At 37.7% G+C, this 18,525-nt stretch overlaps 1 protein-coding gene across 1 annotated transcript in view; it reads right to left on the reverse strand.

The window, feature by feature from the left end:
• CAMK4 (calcium/calmodulin dependent protein kinase IV) overlaps positions 1–18,525 on the reverse strand; it is a 231,679-nt gene that overhangs the window by 64,200 nt on the left and 148,954 nt on the right. The window contains exon 5 of the mRNA XM_044264318.1: positions 7,725–7,797. Within this exon, the coding sequence (XP_044120253.1) occupies positions 7,725–7,797 (73 nt within the window). The remainder of the gene's footprint in view (positions 1–7,724; positions 7,798–18,525) is intronic.

Consider the following 18,525-nt stretch of genomic DNA (forward strand, 5'->3'; position numbering starts at 1 on the left):
ATATGTCTATCTGCCTCATAAACTAGTAAGCTTCTTCATATATATTCCTAGAATTGTGATTTTCCCAGAACTTGAGAGAGAAAGCTACTTAGATGGAATCTGACAAAATTATGATATCATTTTCACTGCTGATAATGATGTACAGAAACATCTAATAAGAAAGATACTCTCCCTCCTAGGAATTATTTCTAGATTTCCCAGTTTCCTAATAGTGAGCTATAATATTCATAATATAGATTACTTTTGTTACAAACCTTTTCCTGATAAAATATCATAAAAATAAATAAAATGCTCTGAACAACTACTCTGCTTTATTCTGTGTTTATAAATCAAAACATTAGAACATTAACAGAACTATCTGTTATTTATTTTCTAATAATTGTGGTCTCTCAATTTTTAGTAAGAATGTATAACTACTTTTATTTTTACTGGTAAAGTTATCATTACAGTGTTTCAGCACTTTGAGCCTTACATTAAAATCCATCCCCCAGAGATCAGTGTTCAGATATGAATAACAAGAGAAAAAGTCCTCCCCAGAAAGAAATGGAAATAGCATCGCAACTGGTAGATTTGAAACAAATTACAAAGAACCTCACATTTTCTGTTCCAGTGCCTCATTACTTAATTGAACTCTCAGAATCTTTTCACTGACAATAAGTGGACCCAAGCAGGAACAATATTCACAAAAACAAAGAACAGGTATCAGAAGCAAGCTTGCTACTGTTAATAACCTTAAACCTCATGATTTAGCAGTGTGTGGGTGTGTGTTTGATATTCAGTGAAATTCAGTTTTTAGAAATTTGTGGGATGAGAATCTTTTTATGCCCTATGTGTTATGTTTGGATGGATGGAAAATTATACAACTTGCTCTGACCACAGAATTGCTATTAGTGTATACTCAAAAGTTTATTCAAGAAGTTCAGTATCTTACAGCTTCAAATAACAAGTTATACAATTTTTTTAAAAGATTTTATTTATTTATTTGACAGAGATCACAAGGAGGCAGAGAGGCAGGCAGAGAGAAGAGAGAGAGAGGAGGAAGCAGGCTCTCTGCTGCACAGAGAGCCCGATGGGGGGCTCGATCCCAGGACCCTGGGATCATGACCCGAGCCGAAGGCAGAGGATTTAACCTACTGAGCCACACACGCGCCCCCAGGTTATACAATTTAAAGTGGCAAAAATATTGAGAAACTTATTATCCTTTAAGAGGTATCAAGCAGGAGGAGAATTCTAATGGTGTGTACTTTTTTCTCTGCTTTTTTCAACACAATTATATTTTCCTTCTTAAGTACAAGACAGAAAAAGCAGTTTTCTGCATCATATGCAGACTTGACTATGCCTGTGAAAAAGAGAGATGACCTTTTCTTCCTTGGGTCTCTTTTTACTGAGAAGTTTCCCCAGAACCCAGGCAGACTGTCCATCAGAGCTCACTGATGAGGATCAGGTCATATGCCCTTGCCTGGCCTCAAGGGAGGCCAGGAAACAATGTTCTGACATCTTCCATCTTTATAAAGGTACAATGACTCTGCCAACAGAATAAGAAGTCAGGTGGAAGATGGTTTAAATGTATCAAATAATATAAAGTTGATAATGTATATATTGCCCATTAAACCTATAAATGTTATCAAGCATAGTTCTCAGTATTAAATATAGTCAGTAATTTATTTTAATACTGTTGTACTTGTTTTGATTTCATTGACTTCTAGAACCATTTAATGCACATTAGTAAAGACAATGTTTTAGATGACTATGAATAGCAATAGGAACTTGGAAAACTTAGTTTTGTTTTCAAATAAATTCCTGTAGCATTTATTGTTATTGGCTCTCAACTGTAAATCACCCTTCTACAGTCTACTTTCTGAAGCTGAGACTTGAATTAGAAGCTCTACTTTTCCTTCTCCTGCTGGCTTCCTGTTTGGCTCTGCAATTAGAGGGCACTAGGGAGAGAGTGGAAGGCTGGAAGAGCACAAAGGGACTTCCTCAGTCCTAGTTGCTTTCTGTGCCTGTATTTCTGCTTGATATTCCCACGTACCCTAAAGACACGTTTTCACCCTGCCACGCAGAGCATTCTGGTAGCAGCTGCTGACTGCAGCTTTTCCAATGCTCACCAGCATTGGAACCATCCGGTGTTTGTTTTCAGCAACACCAGCACTAGCTGGCTAGACTTAAGGTTTAAGTGCCAGCTTTGGGGGCAATTCCTTTGGGTCAGAGACTAGAAACCAGCACCAGTCAAGCAGTAAGCCTTCATCACACCTCCTTTACATGTCTAAGTTTTAATCATCTCCCACTCTGTTTTGTTCCCCTCAGTCTGAGGGGAGGCTGCTTCCCACAGGTGCTGCCTCCATGGTACCTTAGTTTAGTACTCCCCTTTGGCCTTTCCAGTTCTTCAGTATCTAGTCATCAATTCTTTATCAATTCTTTAATACAGTAAATCTATTCTTTTTAAAGGGAGGCTACAGGTTTTTAAATTTTTTATCTAAAGAACCCTGTATTATTTCATCTTTTCTTACGTCCTTATAATCATGTCCACAACCTGTTTTACTTCAGCATTGAGATGCCATATTGGTTTCCATAACTTTCAAGGGTGGGATGTTTTTGTTTGCATCTCTTCACCCCCGTTATCACAATCTTTAAAAAAAAAATTCTAACCCCAAATCTATGTGCTAGGGTAGCAGACATATTTAAGTTCTTTAACCATTTTCTTCTATTAAATTTCCTTCTATTAAATTCAATATATACCCTATATGTATGTTTCTCTAAGTTCTCAAGTCATGACTTTGAAATTAAGACATACCTAAAAAGCTATGGCTAGCAAAAGATGGAAAATGGCATTAAGAGTGGAGAAAAAAAGGGAGACAGTTATTTTTTTGGAAACAGAGGAACAGCAGGATATTGGGGGGGGGGACAAGAAAAGGACAAGCGGTGGTAGCAACAGTAAGAGATGTCGGTGGTGATGGAATATGACCCTGGTTATTTTTTTAACTAAATGGAAAAGAAGGCTATAAGGTTTGGCATTGTGCTTTATGACAGATGAGGACATGATGTTCCTTTCAGAATGTCCAGATTGACCTAGACCATCTAATTTGGGACTCATTTCAGGAACTCATTTCAGGAAGATAGAACACTCAAGAAAGCTTAATGATCCGCCCTCAAAGACTAACTGGATGAATTCAAACTCAAAGGGGGAAACATCTTTCAAATTCACTTTAAAAGCTTTCAAAAATTTTATTTAAAGCTAAAAAGCATAAGGAGCAAGATTATAGTCAGACAAATACTGTGAAATATTTGGGGCAGGAATTAGGGTGAAGTGGGGAGGAAGAGAAGGATTGCCAGATTTGTTACCTAAGGGGTATAATTATCCCCACAACATATTTCCCAAGAACTTTTCAATCTTTAAGCTTTCTTCCTTTCTGCTTTCAAAAGCCAGCCTAGATATAGTCTTCTAAGTGTGTGATGCAGAGGAAATGTGAGATGTATCACTGATTACTTTGAGTTCCCAACTGTCCTATTTTTATAGCTATCTATAGCTATGTAGTTGACAATAAACTATTTCATAAATGTCAGCCACTTCCCACAAGTTTTAAATTGCTTGCTTCCTACCTGGTGGAAACACTTAAGGAAATGACTTTAATTTTTTTTTCTAAGTTAATTTTTTTTCCAAGTTAATCCCTAATTGTAGCATTCAGAGAAATGTGATTTTTATAAAACTTCTTTCAAAGAGTGACTTTAATGTGCCAATTTATTTTTTTGCTCTTACTTCTCTATTTTTGTTGTTATTAAGTTTTTCTTTCTTTAATTCCAGTTTGTTAACATATAGTGTAATATTAGTTTCAGGTGTACAATGTAGTGATTCAATACTTCCATATACCCAGTGTTCCTCACAGCAAATGAACTCTTAATCCCCTTCACCTGTTGCCCCCATGTCCCCACCCTCTTCTGGTAACCATCAGTTTGTCCTCTATAGTTAAGAGTCTGCTTCTCAGTTTGCCTCTCTCTCTCTCTCTTTGTCCCCTTTGTTTGGTAACCTACTTTTTAAACTGAAACTTTCTTAGTAGGTAGAATAACAATTTTTGTTTGTTTGTTTTAAACTGAGGATTAGCAGTAGACTAATCAAGCCATCTCTGCAAATCTGGAATAGAGTTGAGGTCTAGTACCTCCTTTTTTGATAGGGTACACCTATCTGGGGCATCCCTGTTGGGCACCCTTTTTACCCTTTTTATTCCTTAATTGGTATAACTCCAATAGGTGGAAAAGTCTGATGCTGAGAGCATTCATTTCTCAGTCACTGAATGAGGACAGACTTCTGTCAGTCAGCTACCTGAGGTATCACTAAACTGAAGCATGCCCACTGTGATAAGCCAAAAGAATCAAGAGCTGACCTAAATGAATGGAGGCAACCAGAAAGAGCATATTGAAGAAGGTGTATTTTGAATAACAGGAAAAGAATTAAGTGATAGTAAGAGAGCAGAAAAGAATCTCATGAATGGGATCAAGTTATAAAGCTTTGTTTCATATGAAATGAATAGAAAAATGATAGTAAGGATGTTTCACCAAATGTATCAGTTTCTAGAAAGACAAAATGGAATAGTGACTTCCTATTTTGATAAATTTTCAGTTACTTTTTTGGTAACTAGTTACTGAGCAGTGACTGTTGTCAATTGTTTTTGATTTTAGTATTTAGCTGAGGAGTAGACACCTACTTATAAATTTGCAACATCTAATATATCTCTACATGCATGTGTGGAGTCTGAAGTTGCTTATCCTTTTCCCTCTCTTTTGAATATTGCTCTGACTTCCACGCTTCATCTTATTTAGTCTTTTCGACAACCTAACAAGGTTGAATATTATGCCCATTTTCCATGAGGAAACTGAGGCTCAGAAGTGTTTAGTGATTGGGGCCAAGCTCACATCTAGAAACTGAACCCAGTTCTGTCTGAATCCCAAAGTACTCTTAACTGTCATACTAGCTGCCCGCCTGATTTAGGTAAAGTGATAGTGGGCCACTGCAAGCATGTTTGCTTAACTAGATAATCTACTTCATGTGGTAATGAGGAATGAAGTTTTTAAATGGGTATTTAAGAAAGACGGAAAACTGCCATTACAGAACTCAGAAGGGACAAGGTGAAAACAGGGACTGCGAAAGAGAATTCTAGACCTATTTTTAAGGACAGGAACAGGAAGCAACTGGAAATGGTTGGGTTGGGTTGGTTGGTTTTGTTTAAGAAAGCCCAACAGGAGCAGTCACAGCATGGTAGGCAGCAGGTCTAGGTTCATGGGCAGTAGAAGGAAGGCCCAGCTGAAGTTAAGAAGGTGAATTGAGGGGAGAAAGTCATGGAAGAGTTAAAAAATCATTGCCAAATTGACAAGCTTAGGAAACCGGGGACAGTAACTATACTGTATTTGATGAAAAATCTGAAATGGAGTGATTATTTTGGGTATGGTAAGAGGATGAATTTGAAATTCAGTACTCATATAATCAGGAGCTGCATTGTGTACTTAGAGTAAAATTCCAAGGCAGCCTCCCTGCTTAGCTCCAACCCCAATTCAAACTTTTTATGCCCCACTACCGCAAAAAGACCAAACCACTTTTACAAGAAGGAATAATTTGGAAAGACTAAGCTATAAAGCCAATTGAACTTGGTGTTGATAGCTCAATCATGGATTTCGTTAGACCTGTTATCTCTAGCCATCTTATGCAGATTGCAAAAACTGTTTCCTTTCCATCAATGATATATAGGCTAGTTAAATGTCAGAGTCCCTCCCTCTTTTCTTCCTTCTCTCCCTCCCTTCCTTCTTCCCTCCCTCCTGTTTTGGTTGGGGGTAAAATTCATAGGACATATGCTTTGGTCACTTGTGGCTGGTTTCTCAAGATATTGAATGATGATTTTAGTTATATAATTGACTCCAAACAATAGAATATATTTCAATTCTAGATATATTTTATAGATTTGTCTCTTTTTAAAAAAACTTTTTGGGGCACTTGGGTGGCTCAGTGGGTTGAGCTGCTGCCTTCTCAGGTCACGATCTCAGGGTCCTGGGATCGAGTCCTGAATCGGTCTCTCTACTCAGCAGGGAGTCTGCTTCCCTCTCACTCTCTCTGCCTGCCTCTCTGCCTACGTATCATCTCTGTCAAATAAATAAATAAAATCTTAAAAAAAAAACCCACAACTTTTTTAAAAAGTTTATTTATTTATTTATTTGACAGAGATGACACGTAGGCAGAGAGCGAGGGAGAGAGAAGGAGAAACAGGCTCCCCACTGAGCAGAGAGCCTGATGCCAGGCTTGATCCCAGGACCCTGAGATCACGACCTGACCTGAAGGCAGAGGCTTAACCCACTGAGCCACCCAGGTGCCCCTAGATTTGTCTAACACAGATAAACATTTCCCCTTGGGCTTCACCCCATTTGTTCAAAGAATGATATGTTCTAACTTTATATTCAATGAATGAATCACCAAAGTGTTCCAGCACATATTAGACACCATTAAATAGATGGGAAGGTTTTTACCAGCGGAGCCTCTTTTATCTAGGCAAACTTTTCCTTATTAATTCAATCCAACAAGCGCCTCAAAATTACATTTTTGTGTAAATGTGGGTGTATAGTTTCCATCATTAACTTATAAAACTTCATTCTCCTTAAAAATATTAACTTATATTTCTTCCCTAAAAAAATAAAATTGTCAGAATTTTTCACTTGAATTCCCGTATTTCTTGTCTTGAAAGAAAAATCAATAACCTCTGTGCTCCCAGATCTATATTTATCACATTCTACTTTCCTCCAATTCCCTACCAAACAACAAAAACAATAGAAAAACAAACTCAAGAAATGGAAAGAACGAGAGAAGAATGACTATAAGCCCCAAAGTCTGATTTGATTTCATAATAATGGGAAATTATTTTAACAGACTTATGGCATTATATAGGAGGACTGCATCTTTCAGTGTGTGAGCAATCAAGAGAAAAGATAAATGTATTCAATGTACTGTCTACGAAGCATTTTTTAAAAGATTTTATTTTTCAGTAACCTCTTCACCCAACAAGGGGCTCAAATCCACAAACCAAGATCAAGAGCTGCACCAAATGAGCTAGCGAGGCACCCCTGTATGCTAAATTATTTATGTGCAGTATCTCATTTAATCCTTATAATCAACCTTATGAGTAGTGTTACTATTCACACTTTACAAATGAGGAAACATTAAACTTAGTTAAATAATTTGGCTAAGGTACGAGGTACAGTTTAATTCAAACTAATCCCTGAATAGAGGCAGTGTTCTGAGTTTTAAACCAACGACTGTGTAATATACTGCCTATGTTACTATACCCGTCATGTTGTGTAGTCTGGGATATATGTATGGGTAGTGTAGTAGTGTGGGTAAGCCTATTTGCTAGTTTTGTCTTGTCACCAACTTCCTTGAGTTAGGAAGTTATATTTCCTCAGAAAATGTCAATAGTTCTTGAAGATGAGATTTTTTTTTCTCCCTTTGCAACAGAATCTAATCCTCTGGGTTGATGAGAACAATCTGACAGCTCATGTGGAGGCTGGTATCACAGGACAGGAGTTGGAAAGACAGGTAGGTTATTTCCTTTAATTAAGATTTGCAAAGCATTTCTTACTGTTTTGCTGTAAATGTTATGGCTGGTTACAGACATGCACTTGTTAAGGGACGATTCTATACAAAGGAAAGATTACCAAGCATTACACTACCGCTGTCAATTCATACTTACGGCAACTGCCTCCAGGATTTGTTTAACAGCATCTGCAGCATCTCGTTCACTATAATACCCCTTCTCCACAATCCTAAAAAGAAAACCAGAAAATGCTTCTCAGACACATGGGTTCAGGGGAGTGGATTTTTTTTTTAAAGAAGTTAACTGAATTAACGTTAAGGAAGATGCATCTGAACAATTGCAACATGTCAGCATAACACCAGGGGAAATATTTCCATAAATTGATACTCTAGCAATCTTGGGTCTCTTTAGGAAAATGAAACACATTTATTTTGCCTAGGCTTGAACTGTCCATACTGTCTGAGGACAAGAGAAAAAAAATCTTTTTAAACTCTGTATTGAGAATCGTGTTAAATATATAACAAGTAGACAACACACCATGAAACATCCCTTGTAATTTTTACACAGCTTCAATGATTATTAACTCATGGCCAGTGTTGTTTTATCTATCCAATCAATTATTTCCAATCCTCTTTTTTTATCATAAAGCAAATATTTGGCATCACATAATTTCATTCATAAATAAGGTGTTGTCTCTAAAAGTATAAAGGACTTTTTAAGACTCATAACTATAATGCCATTATCATACCCATAAATTATAATTCTTTAATATTTTCAAATATACAGTGTTTCAGATTTCCAACTATCTTGGGCATGTTGAAATTTGTTTGAATACATATCCAAATAAGGTCCATATAATTTGACTAGTACTTCTTTCTCTTATCTTCCTTTTACCTGGAGCTCCTTGCTGCTCCCTCCTTCCCCTAACACTTTCCTATTTCTCCACTTGGCTTTCTTTCTTTTTTTTTTTTTTTTTAGGATTTTATTTATTCATTTGACAGACAGAATTCACAAGTAGGTAGAGAGGCAAGCAGAGAGAGACCGGGGGGGGGGGTGGGGAGCAGGCTCCCTGCTGAGCAGAGAGCCTGATGTGGGGCTCAATCCCAGGACCCTGGGATCATGACCTAAGCCAAAGGTAGAGGCTTTAACCCACTGAGCCACCCAGGTGTCCCTCTCCAGCTGGCTTTCTATTCCAGATAAATGACTTGCTCTTTTTGCATGGATCTGGACAAGGAAAGTTTCTTTTCCTTTAAGGAATCTTTCTTTTAACTTAAATCTTTTCCATTTTAATTCCGGGAATGTTTTACTGAATTAAAATGCTTTGTATGTGTTTTCTTCCATCACTTTGGTTTTCTTTTTTGGGGGTGTGCAATTATATGTATCGTGAGTTTTTCTACTTTTGATTTATATTGTTCTTCTATGAACTTCTTAATTTTAGTATTAAGTAATGTTAACTTTAATTTTCTGTAGATCATGTTATACTTTTATCTGTTTTGTGGGCATATCATCCCGATATGCTGATTTTCTATGCTCTTATAATCATTTTTATTGCAATTAATGGAGACACCTGTCTGTTGTTGCTTATTTTTAAGCAAAGTTGGTTTTCTTAACCATTTTGAAAGAGTGATGGGTCAGGCTATCTTTTCTAGTTTCATGGCCCTTGACCGATTGTTTTCATGAAGCATTCAAAATTAGGACCTCATACTTTCTGAGATCTCTTCTTTTCTATCTGAAACCTCGTTCCCTTGCCTCTACACATCTCTGCTCTGGTTATTGGAGTCTCTTTTCAGCAGTTTCTCCTAATTCACAAGGCGGCTTCAGATATTAGTTTCAGGAGTTCATAGGGCCTTAACTGCATTAGTTTTTTCAGACCTTATTGTGGGTGTAGCCCTTGTGCTTCTCAGAAATTTGGGTGGCAAAAAGCTCTCACAATTTCAGCTGTTCTTATATTGGCCCATTCTGCTTCCCAATGATATGGAGGCTGTGGAGATTTGAGTGTTCTCCTATTCTTAGGTTCATCAGTGTCTTCTTGAATCCTCTAACATAGATGCTAATACCATGAAGCTCCTGCAATCATTATTAGTTTGTCCTCATTCACATGTTTTCTAGGCTTCATGGGGAAGCCTTGTCACCTGGTTTTGTTATAGATATTGTAGATAAGTTATTATAGATAAGTTTTTGTTTCTTCTGTCCTATATAGGGATACTTCGGAAGACTGGAAAACCACACTGTTGCTGTTTCTTTCTTCCCAAAATTTCAAGAGAAAACACATTTTTGATCACACCAAAGATTACCAACTTGCATAAGATGTTTTCAGCTGACAAAAGGTTTATTGTGAAAAGTCTGAAAAAGGTCAATTCAAAACATGTAAGAGTCAAACTTGAACATTTTTTATAGCTTTGCATTGAAATTTTTTAGAGTGTTAATATCTTAAATAGCACATTTGTTTTTTAGAAAGTATCTTCCATTCTTTTTTTTAATGTTGTGGTAAGAAGTTATAAGTTCTTGAAGTAGTTGGTATTAGAAGCTAGAATTAAAAATCTATAGAATCTTTCCAAAATAGGGGATGGATGATGAGGAAAAGCAGAAAAAAACAGATATAAAATAATATATAAGAAGATACCTTAACAACCATAATAATCAAGATTCAAAAAAATTATGCTGTTGCAAAAATTTCAATTATTTTTCCATTCAATTATTCAGAACATTGTCAAGAAACACCAACTTGTTATCTTTTCAAAATATGAAAGATGGAATATTCTTCCTCACCTTTTTATTTATTGAATACTTGTTATGAACCACATTTCAAATAAAATGTAAAAGTAGGTTACAGTATTCAGGGAATCATTATTAATTAGTTTTTGAAAATCAGTTTTTATACAATGTTTCAAGATTACAAATTCTTCCAATTCATGATTAAGTTAAGTAGAGGACTTACTAAACATTTAATAAAAGAAATTACTTGTACTATACTTTCTGAACATTTTAAAATTAAGCATGAGAGAAGAGGAAAAGAAGGACTACTGTGTCAGGGTAGGTTGAGAACTTTGGCTACAACTACATCGTCTTCTGCATTTTGTTCTAAATGTGGATTTTGCAGTACATCCATCAACCAACTCAAATGTAATTAATGTCTCCTTTGTGTGTGGCACCTGTACTCTCAGCAGCTTGGCTTTCCCCAGTCCTTTTAAAGGAGGGGAGTTGTTACAAAAATGATGGGAAGGAATGGCCAATAGTTAACTTTCTTTCCACCTCCCATTCTCCCCAGAAGAGGAAAAAATCAGTTACTTCTGGCCTGCAAAAAACAGTGTGGATTTTCCCCATGGCCACTCACCAAGGCTAGAGTTTTATTACAACTGCTTTGTGGTGCCCCTCTAGGGGTGCTCCTCATGACTTAGTCTACATAAGCACTACTCCTTGGGGTTGTACAGAGCCAACTTGCACAACCATGTGCAGCATCTCTGATGAGAAATCCTCCTTGTCTGTTAAATACAGGGGTTCTTATGAACATCCCTACCTCTTAGAGGGGCAATGCTTCACACACTAGAGATTCCTCCTTATATTCTGATTTATTATGATTTCTCAAGCTTTGGCCTAAATATGATGTTTATGCATTTTCTTTAATTTTTTTTTTTAAAGATTTTATTTATTTATTTGAGAGAGAGAGAGTGTGAGAGAGAGCATGAGCGAGGAGAAGGTCAGAGAGCGAAGCAGACTCCCCATGGAGCTGGGAGCCTGATGTGGGACTCCATCCCGGGACTCCAGGATCACGCCCTGAGCCGAAGGCAGTCGTCCAACCAACTGCGCCACCCAGGCGTCCCAACATTTTCATTTGGGTATATCTTAGAGTTAAGTGCTTATGTTCAGAATGTGACCTTATGTGTATGTCTAGGGACTGGCTGGGTAAAGGGGTGAATTTTGGGGGGACCTGTTTTTAGGTGGGATAGAGGGAAGAGTAGTAGGTGTAAGAATGGTTAATGGAAATCTCACTAATTTTCCACAATATAAGTTGTTAGTAAAATATTTCATCTAGCTAATAAAAAGGATACATTCTAACAGATATGTCCATTCATTCATCTATTTAGTAAATATTATGGAATTCTGTTACATGCTGGGCATTTAGAAATGAACCAGACACAGCCTCTGCACTTATGGTGTTTCTCTTGGTATAAGCAGACAGACAACAATTGACATACTGTGTTAAATGCTGTGGCAGAGATATTAGGAAATGACCTGAGAGCTTGTAGAGAGGGCCAGTGATCTATTCTGGAGGCTGTGCAGGGTGGGAAAATGATTCCAGAGGTAGCCCTATCTCAGCTCAGACCTCAAGGGTACATAAAATTTTTCTAGTTGCAGAAAGGGTAGGGGCTGGGAGTGGGATAGATGTGGAAGAGTAGAGACTGGATCGGAAGGAGATTGTTCTAAGAAAAAGGACCAGCACTATAGTGAGAATTAGAGACAGTGGAGGGCATAGTCATAACCAATATTTCTGTGAGCCAGCTATTTGCTGAATTGGTAAAGAGTAAGATTTGTGGAAAGACTGCGTGGCTCAGTTGGTTAAGTGTCTGCCTGGGACTCAGGTCATGATCCCAGAGTCCTGGGATCAAGTCCTGCCTTGGACTCCCTGCTCAGTGGGGAACCTGCTTCTCCCTCTGCCTGCTGCTCCCCCCGCTTGTGCTCTCTCTCTTTCTGACAAATAAATAAATAAAATCATTTTTAAAAAAGTTTTAAAATTATAAGATTTGCGTCCTGCCCCAGATGAAACTACAGATAGTACAAAAGTTATTAACAAAAACATCACCATAGATGTAATACATGTTATATACTAAGGTTTGTACAGCCAAAGGATTTATAAATTCTGTTGTCAGAAATCTCTCTAGAGTAGATATATGGGACAGGAGTACAGAATGCAGGTGCCTTCCCCACCCAACCCCCATGAACTCAGCTTGCCACAACATGACCCTTCTTTTAGAACTTAACCACGCCTCTTCTAGGCTCCTGCTCAAAGGAATTTTTGTTCCCAGTTGATATGTTCATCAGAGTGTTACAGAGTTAGGTTGCTGGAACCCGGATATTCAACTTTAAGTATTCTACCAGTTGAGCTACCACATAGGCCATTTATGGCTGACTAGAAAGGTCAGTCAATAACAGAGAACTTCTCAAGCTGCAAATGCAGATTTATAATCTACAGCTAAGACTGCAAGTGAAGACGTTAGTGATCAAGCAAAGGAAAATGAAGTCTTGCAATCTTTTTCATGTGGGCATGACTACAGTATGTGTGTTTGGCCAATGCCTTCTGCCGGTTATTGTGGGAAAATTCTTAGCCTTCTCACTAGATTGCTGTTTCCATCACCCATAGGACCTAGCTCCAAGCCTTGCTCATAGTAGGCAGTCAGTAAATATTTGTAGAATCAGTAATAACTGCCAACTGAATAGGTGCCAGAGAAATTTCAGACTGTGGACATGTGAGTAGCTCCTTTGCCTGTGTTCCTTCTCATGGGGAACAGAGCACTGGACTGGGAAGTGATGTTCATTATAAGTCCACTGGCTATCAATCCAGAGGGAGAGCTACCATCGAGATGCTTCCCAAAGCAAAATGAAACACGTAGAAAGGTTATTGTTGGTCTTAGGAATACATTCAGAGGATCTCCTGGGTGGCTCAGTTGGTTGGGCGACTGCCTTCAGCTCAGGTCATGATCCCAGAGTCCTGGGATCGAGTCCCACATCAGGCTCCCAGCTCCATGGGGAGTCTGCTTCTCCCTCTGACCTCACCTCTCATGCTCTCTCACTTTGTCTCTCTCTCAAATAAATGAACAAAATTAAAAAAAAAAAGCGAATACATTCAGAGTTAGTAACTAGATATTATTGTAATAACATGATCTTTTTAGAAACTTATTTTAAATAAAATCAAAATGATTCAAATTAAGCAAAATACATCATTTCTTTCATGAGGCAACAGAATTTTTATGTAAAATTTTAGCTGGAATAAAAAAAAAAAAAACAAGTTGCCATGTGCATAACACCAAGGGTTTAATAGCTTGACACAAAATATACTAATGTCTTCAACTTTTAGGAGCAATGAAATATTCAATCATTGCAAGGGTTTTAGAGCTGTAGAAAATAGGATAATTTTGGTTGATATTTTTGGTTTTTATACTTAAACATACTTATTGCTCTATTTCTCCTCAGATTTAGCAAACTAATTTCTTTCTCATGCTCTATAAAATAATAAGAAAGCAGTTAAGATGTTACCAGCATCTTAAGATTGTTTTCAAAGGCCCAGGGCCATGACGTTTGCTGCTATGCAGCAAAATTTCTCATCATTCTACTTGTGAACTGGGCTAGAAGACCCAGGGCTAAAAACAAAATCTCTCCTAGGACTTTTTAATCACAACAGGACCCAAAAAGCTACCCTGAGCTCTCTCTGACCTTTGCACAGGCCCCTCAGTCACTAACAGGCCTAACCGCTATCCGGAGATCTGGGAAGGAAATATAATACACTGGGGATGTGTTCCCAGGCTGATTCTCTGACTTCCACAGGACTTTCATCCTCAACAGATCCTTTTACTACCACTGCTGGGTGTGTGGGAGCACATGCTCCTCTTCCCCACTGTTGGAACTGTTTTCCTTCTCATCATTTTAAAATTGCAGGGTGAAGAAACACAGGCAATGCCTGTTTCTCTCCATGGACCTGCTTGGAAATATGACTTTTGTGCATTTGTTGCTGTCACCTTAATTGCTGCAAATTGAATTGAACACATCTCCAGCCTGGCAGTTAGCACCAGCGATGATGCAGCTGAAGAGCTCTAATCTGATCAAAACCTGAGGCCCTCAGGTTTCCTGGCACGTAGATTAGGAGCTCTACTGCTCCCCCCATTAATGACAGCTTTTTCTCAAATGGAGGTACTATTAGATGACTGTAGGTTTTGTGAGAAAGACACTGGTCTGAAGACAATGTGTACCGAAAGATCAAATGACATAGGGTAAAAGTCCCAGATAGGAGTTTCAGGAACTAAGTCTTAAGGGTTGCCAGTACATCAATCTGCTGTTAATATGTTAAAGTGAAATCTGCAGTACCTTGTGTAAATCTATCAATCCTTTATAAGCTTCATTCACTGCCTTTTCACATTTCATCGATGGCATCTTAGTCTATATTGATGCTTCTTCTGAGAAATCTCCTGAAGAGTGTTAAATTCATATGCTTAAAAAAATAGTTTCAAAGATACTATTTAAGACACTATATAAGATTATATATAAGACACTATATATAAGACACTATATAAGACACTGTTAGATCTGAAAGCTACAGAGAGAGTGCTGGTCAGGGAGATGATGGTACAGGAGAAAGGGGAGGTTGAATCAAACTGTAGACCTGGGAATGGGCCTAAGGGAGCCCTGGCCCAATTCTTTTATAATGTAAAAGAAAAGCCTGACTCAAAGATGTAATATAAATTGTCCAAGAGCACAGAGTTTATTCAGTCATTCATTTGACAAAATACCTAGCAACTGCTTGCTTTCTTTCTAAAACAGCTTCTAAAGTGGACACTAAGGTAACTCATTTTTAATCCTGCCAAAGATATCCCTTTACCCTTGGATATCCCTTTACCCTTCCTGCTACCCTTTACCTGCTAATTTCTGATTTCTCACTTAAAATTCAGCTCAAAGATTCTATTCCTCCCTGAAGACATTTCTATCTTGTAAGGCCCCAGGGCTTCACCACCCACCTTTATTCCCTTCTCACTACTACTACTACGCTAACCAGAGCACATTGCCTTCACCTTCAAGGGGCTCCTAGTGTAGAAGAGGGAAAGTAAAAATGCAATATGGACCCTAAAACTATGTTTCAATAATATCGTCATCTCCCAAAGGTGTGTTAGGGCTTGTAGAGGCAACCACAGTATCACAAGACAAAAAATACATAAATAAATGAGGACAAGGAACTAAAAAAGAAATACAAATAAGAATCAGTACATAAAAGATATATCATAAGGTACTTTGTATTTTCTAGAAGCTGGCCACAGATTCGGCATAAGTCTTCATGTGGGGATGATACATGCTATAACTGGGACATAAACACAGTCCTTTGGGCACAAAATCAGGGAACCTGATTTTGATGTAGTCTTTCCTGTTTGTTTGTTTGTTTTTACTTAGCATGATGTTTTTGAGGTTCATTCATATCAAAGAAACACTCCTTGTCATGGATGAATGGAATTGTACATTTTGTTTCTTCATTTGTCAGTTTATATACAGTTATTTTCTCCCCTGGAACACAGCCACTCTATGCGCAGGCATCCAGCCAAGCCTGCTGTGCTGCACCTCCCCCCACCCCCCGGAATCTGCAGGGTGAAGGGAAAGGACACAAACTTGGTGATGCCCATAATGCTTGTTGTGCCTTGAGTAGTCAAGTCCTTCATTTCTGATCCAGGAGACTCATACCTTTTTCCACACCCATGGAAGTATAACAGGCTAACTTACTTACTAGTTTGTAAGTAGAGCAGAATTATCCCAGCCCCAAAAGTTAAGTCCTTTGACCTTGTTCTTCTTTTGCAACATTGTTGTGACTACTCTAGGTCCTTTGAGCCTTCTCTGTCTCTTGATTCTTTTATTTATTTATTTATTTATTTATTTTTTGTCTCTTGATTCTTTCTGCTTCTGAAGAAGAGAGAAACTTTTCTATTTTAAAGAAATCCTTTCATCTGATTCCAAATCTTATTCTGTCTTCCCTGGGATATTGTTCCAAATATAAGTCCTTCTCACATAGATTTTCCTACCTCTCCAGCTTGTGGGCTCCTTCCTACCAACAAATTAATGTGTTCCCAGTGTGGCAGCTTAAAATACTTAATAAGCCTCCAGTTATCCTCTGTCTCCTACTACTACCTCACTTTTATCCTTCCCTTTATAGCCCACCTTCTAGAAAGACTATAAATTTAGTCCAAAACAAAGTATATGTTTTCTTCACATATAGTCATAAACTGCATAAAGAGAAGATGTATTTAAGATTTCAATGGTTGAAAAACAATTATATACATATTAATAATTAAGTCAACACTCAAGTAAGATAAAATGTTACATTACTAATTTGAAGTTTTATTTTTAAGTACTAAGAGTATTTGCATTTGCTTACATAGCAGCAGCATAACATGGTAGAATAATCATATGCTTTGGAGTCTGACATACTTGAGTCCAATCTCATTTAATTGTTGTTTTAGATCCAATATAAGCTGAGTGACCTAACAGTAGTTAATGGACCTCTCTGATCCTCATTATTTGGTCTATAAAATGTATATATCATGTGTCGCTGTGAGGATTAAATGAGATTATTGTTAGTAAAACGCTCCACCACTGCCAGGACCCTAATAGGCTCTCAAAAATGGCCCTCATAGAAATGAGTTGGGGGAAACTGGAGGGGAAGACAAAGCATGAGAGACTGCGGACTCTGAGAAACAAACTGAGAGTTTTGGAGGGAAGGGGGGTTGGGGGGTTGGGTGAGCCAGGTGGTGGGTATTAAGGAGGGCACGTATTGCATGGAGCACTGGGTGTGGTGCATAAACAATGAATGATGGAACATTGAAAAGAATAAAATAAAATAAAATAGGGGAAAAACGTCCTTGTTATAGTGACTAATTATCCTTCTTAGACAACCGGATTTCACAGATCTTCACTTTAAACAAATACATCACGGCACCTGAGTGGCTCAGTTGGTTTAGCGGCTGCCTTCAGCTCAGGTTATGATCCTGGAGTCCCAGGATCGAGTCCCGTATCAGGCTCCCTTCTCAACAGGGAGTCTGCTTCTCCCTCTGACCCTCTCTGTCTCATGTTCTCTCTCTTGAATAAATAAATAAAATCTTAAAAAAAAATAAATAAGTACATCAATGACCAATTTTTGACACAAGAGTCTTTATAAATTCATATGTATTCTGAGTTTGGTTAATCTCAATACCAACCATGGCACAACTCTATGGAGACTGGGCAAGCAAAAACCCTAAGTTCCATTTCTAGAATTTTTTCTAACAACAATGTCCTGAAAATTTTATTTCCACCAATAGTAAAAGCCATGAAATGCTGAAGTAAAGATGACTATATGGACTGATATACTAGGACTCCATCAGGTGATTAATAGGCTAAATGCATAGTCCCCAAATGTAGCCACTACTTCTCTTGCTCATTGACCACTTTCAGTTTTCAAAAAGAATATTTTCAGTTTGGAAAACTGAAAAAAAAAAAAACAACAAACTTTTAGTCAAATAGATATGAGTTTCAAGACTGATTTTATGACTTAATTTCTTCAGTTTATTCTCTTGAAAAAAATAGATTAATACCTCAAAACACTTGAAGAGTGATTGAGTGGGGATACATATATAGCTTTGCATAGGACCAACAAATGCAGTATGGATTCTCCATAAATAAACAATAGTTTACTTTCTTGGAAATGATTTGAAAGGGACTAACTGGATTTAATAAGAAAGACAGTGAGATCACATGAGGAAGCAGAGCTAGACCAGAAGACAGTCTGACTTCCAGATTTAAGAAGATCATTTACCCTTCCTCATTCTCAGTTGCTATATTGTAAAGCGGGGACAATGCTTTTTCATTCTCCTTACCCCAAAGGGTTGATATAAAAGAGGAAAACACACTAGTGTCTGGGAAAGACCTTTAAAATCAAATACATTGATTTTTTTGTTCTCAGCAACAGTGAGGTAAATAAGCCTCCAGGAAAGCACAAGGAAGATAAGCTAAATAACATATTTTTAAGGAATATATTTGAAGACATCAGAGAGTTCCCAAGGAGGTGAGGCTTTAGGAACTAAGATCCAGGAGAGAAGAAAAACCCAGCAAAGCAAATCTAACATCAGATGGCTCTGCTTTCTCTTTAAAGTCATTTACTGGTGCATTTACTGACTTGACATTAGTAGCTAACTGAGAAGATGAACACAGCTTCTGGCCATCTCACAGGATG

The sequence above is a fragment of the Neovison vison genome, chromosome 1 (genome assembly GCF_020171115.1).
Source record: "Neovison vison isolate M4711 chromosome 1, ASM_NN_V1, whole genome shotgun sequence".
Classification (NCBI taxonomy): domain Eukaryota; kingdom Metazoa; phylum Chordata; class Mammalia; order Carnivora; family Mustelidae; genus Neogale; species Neogale vison.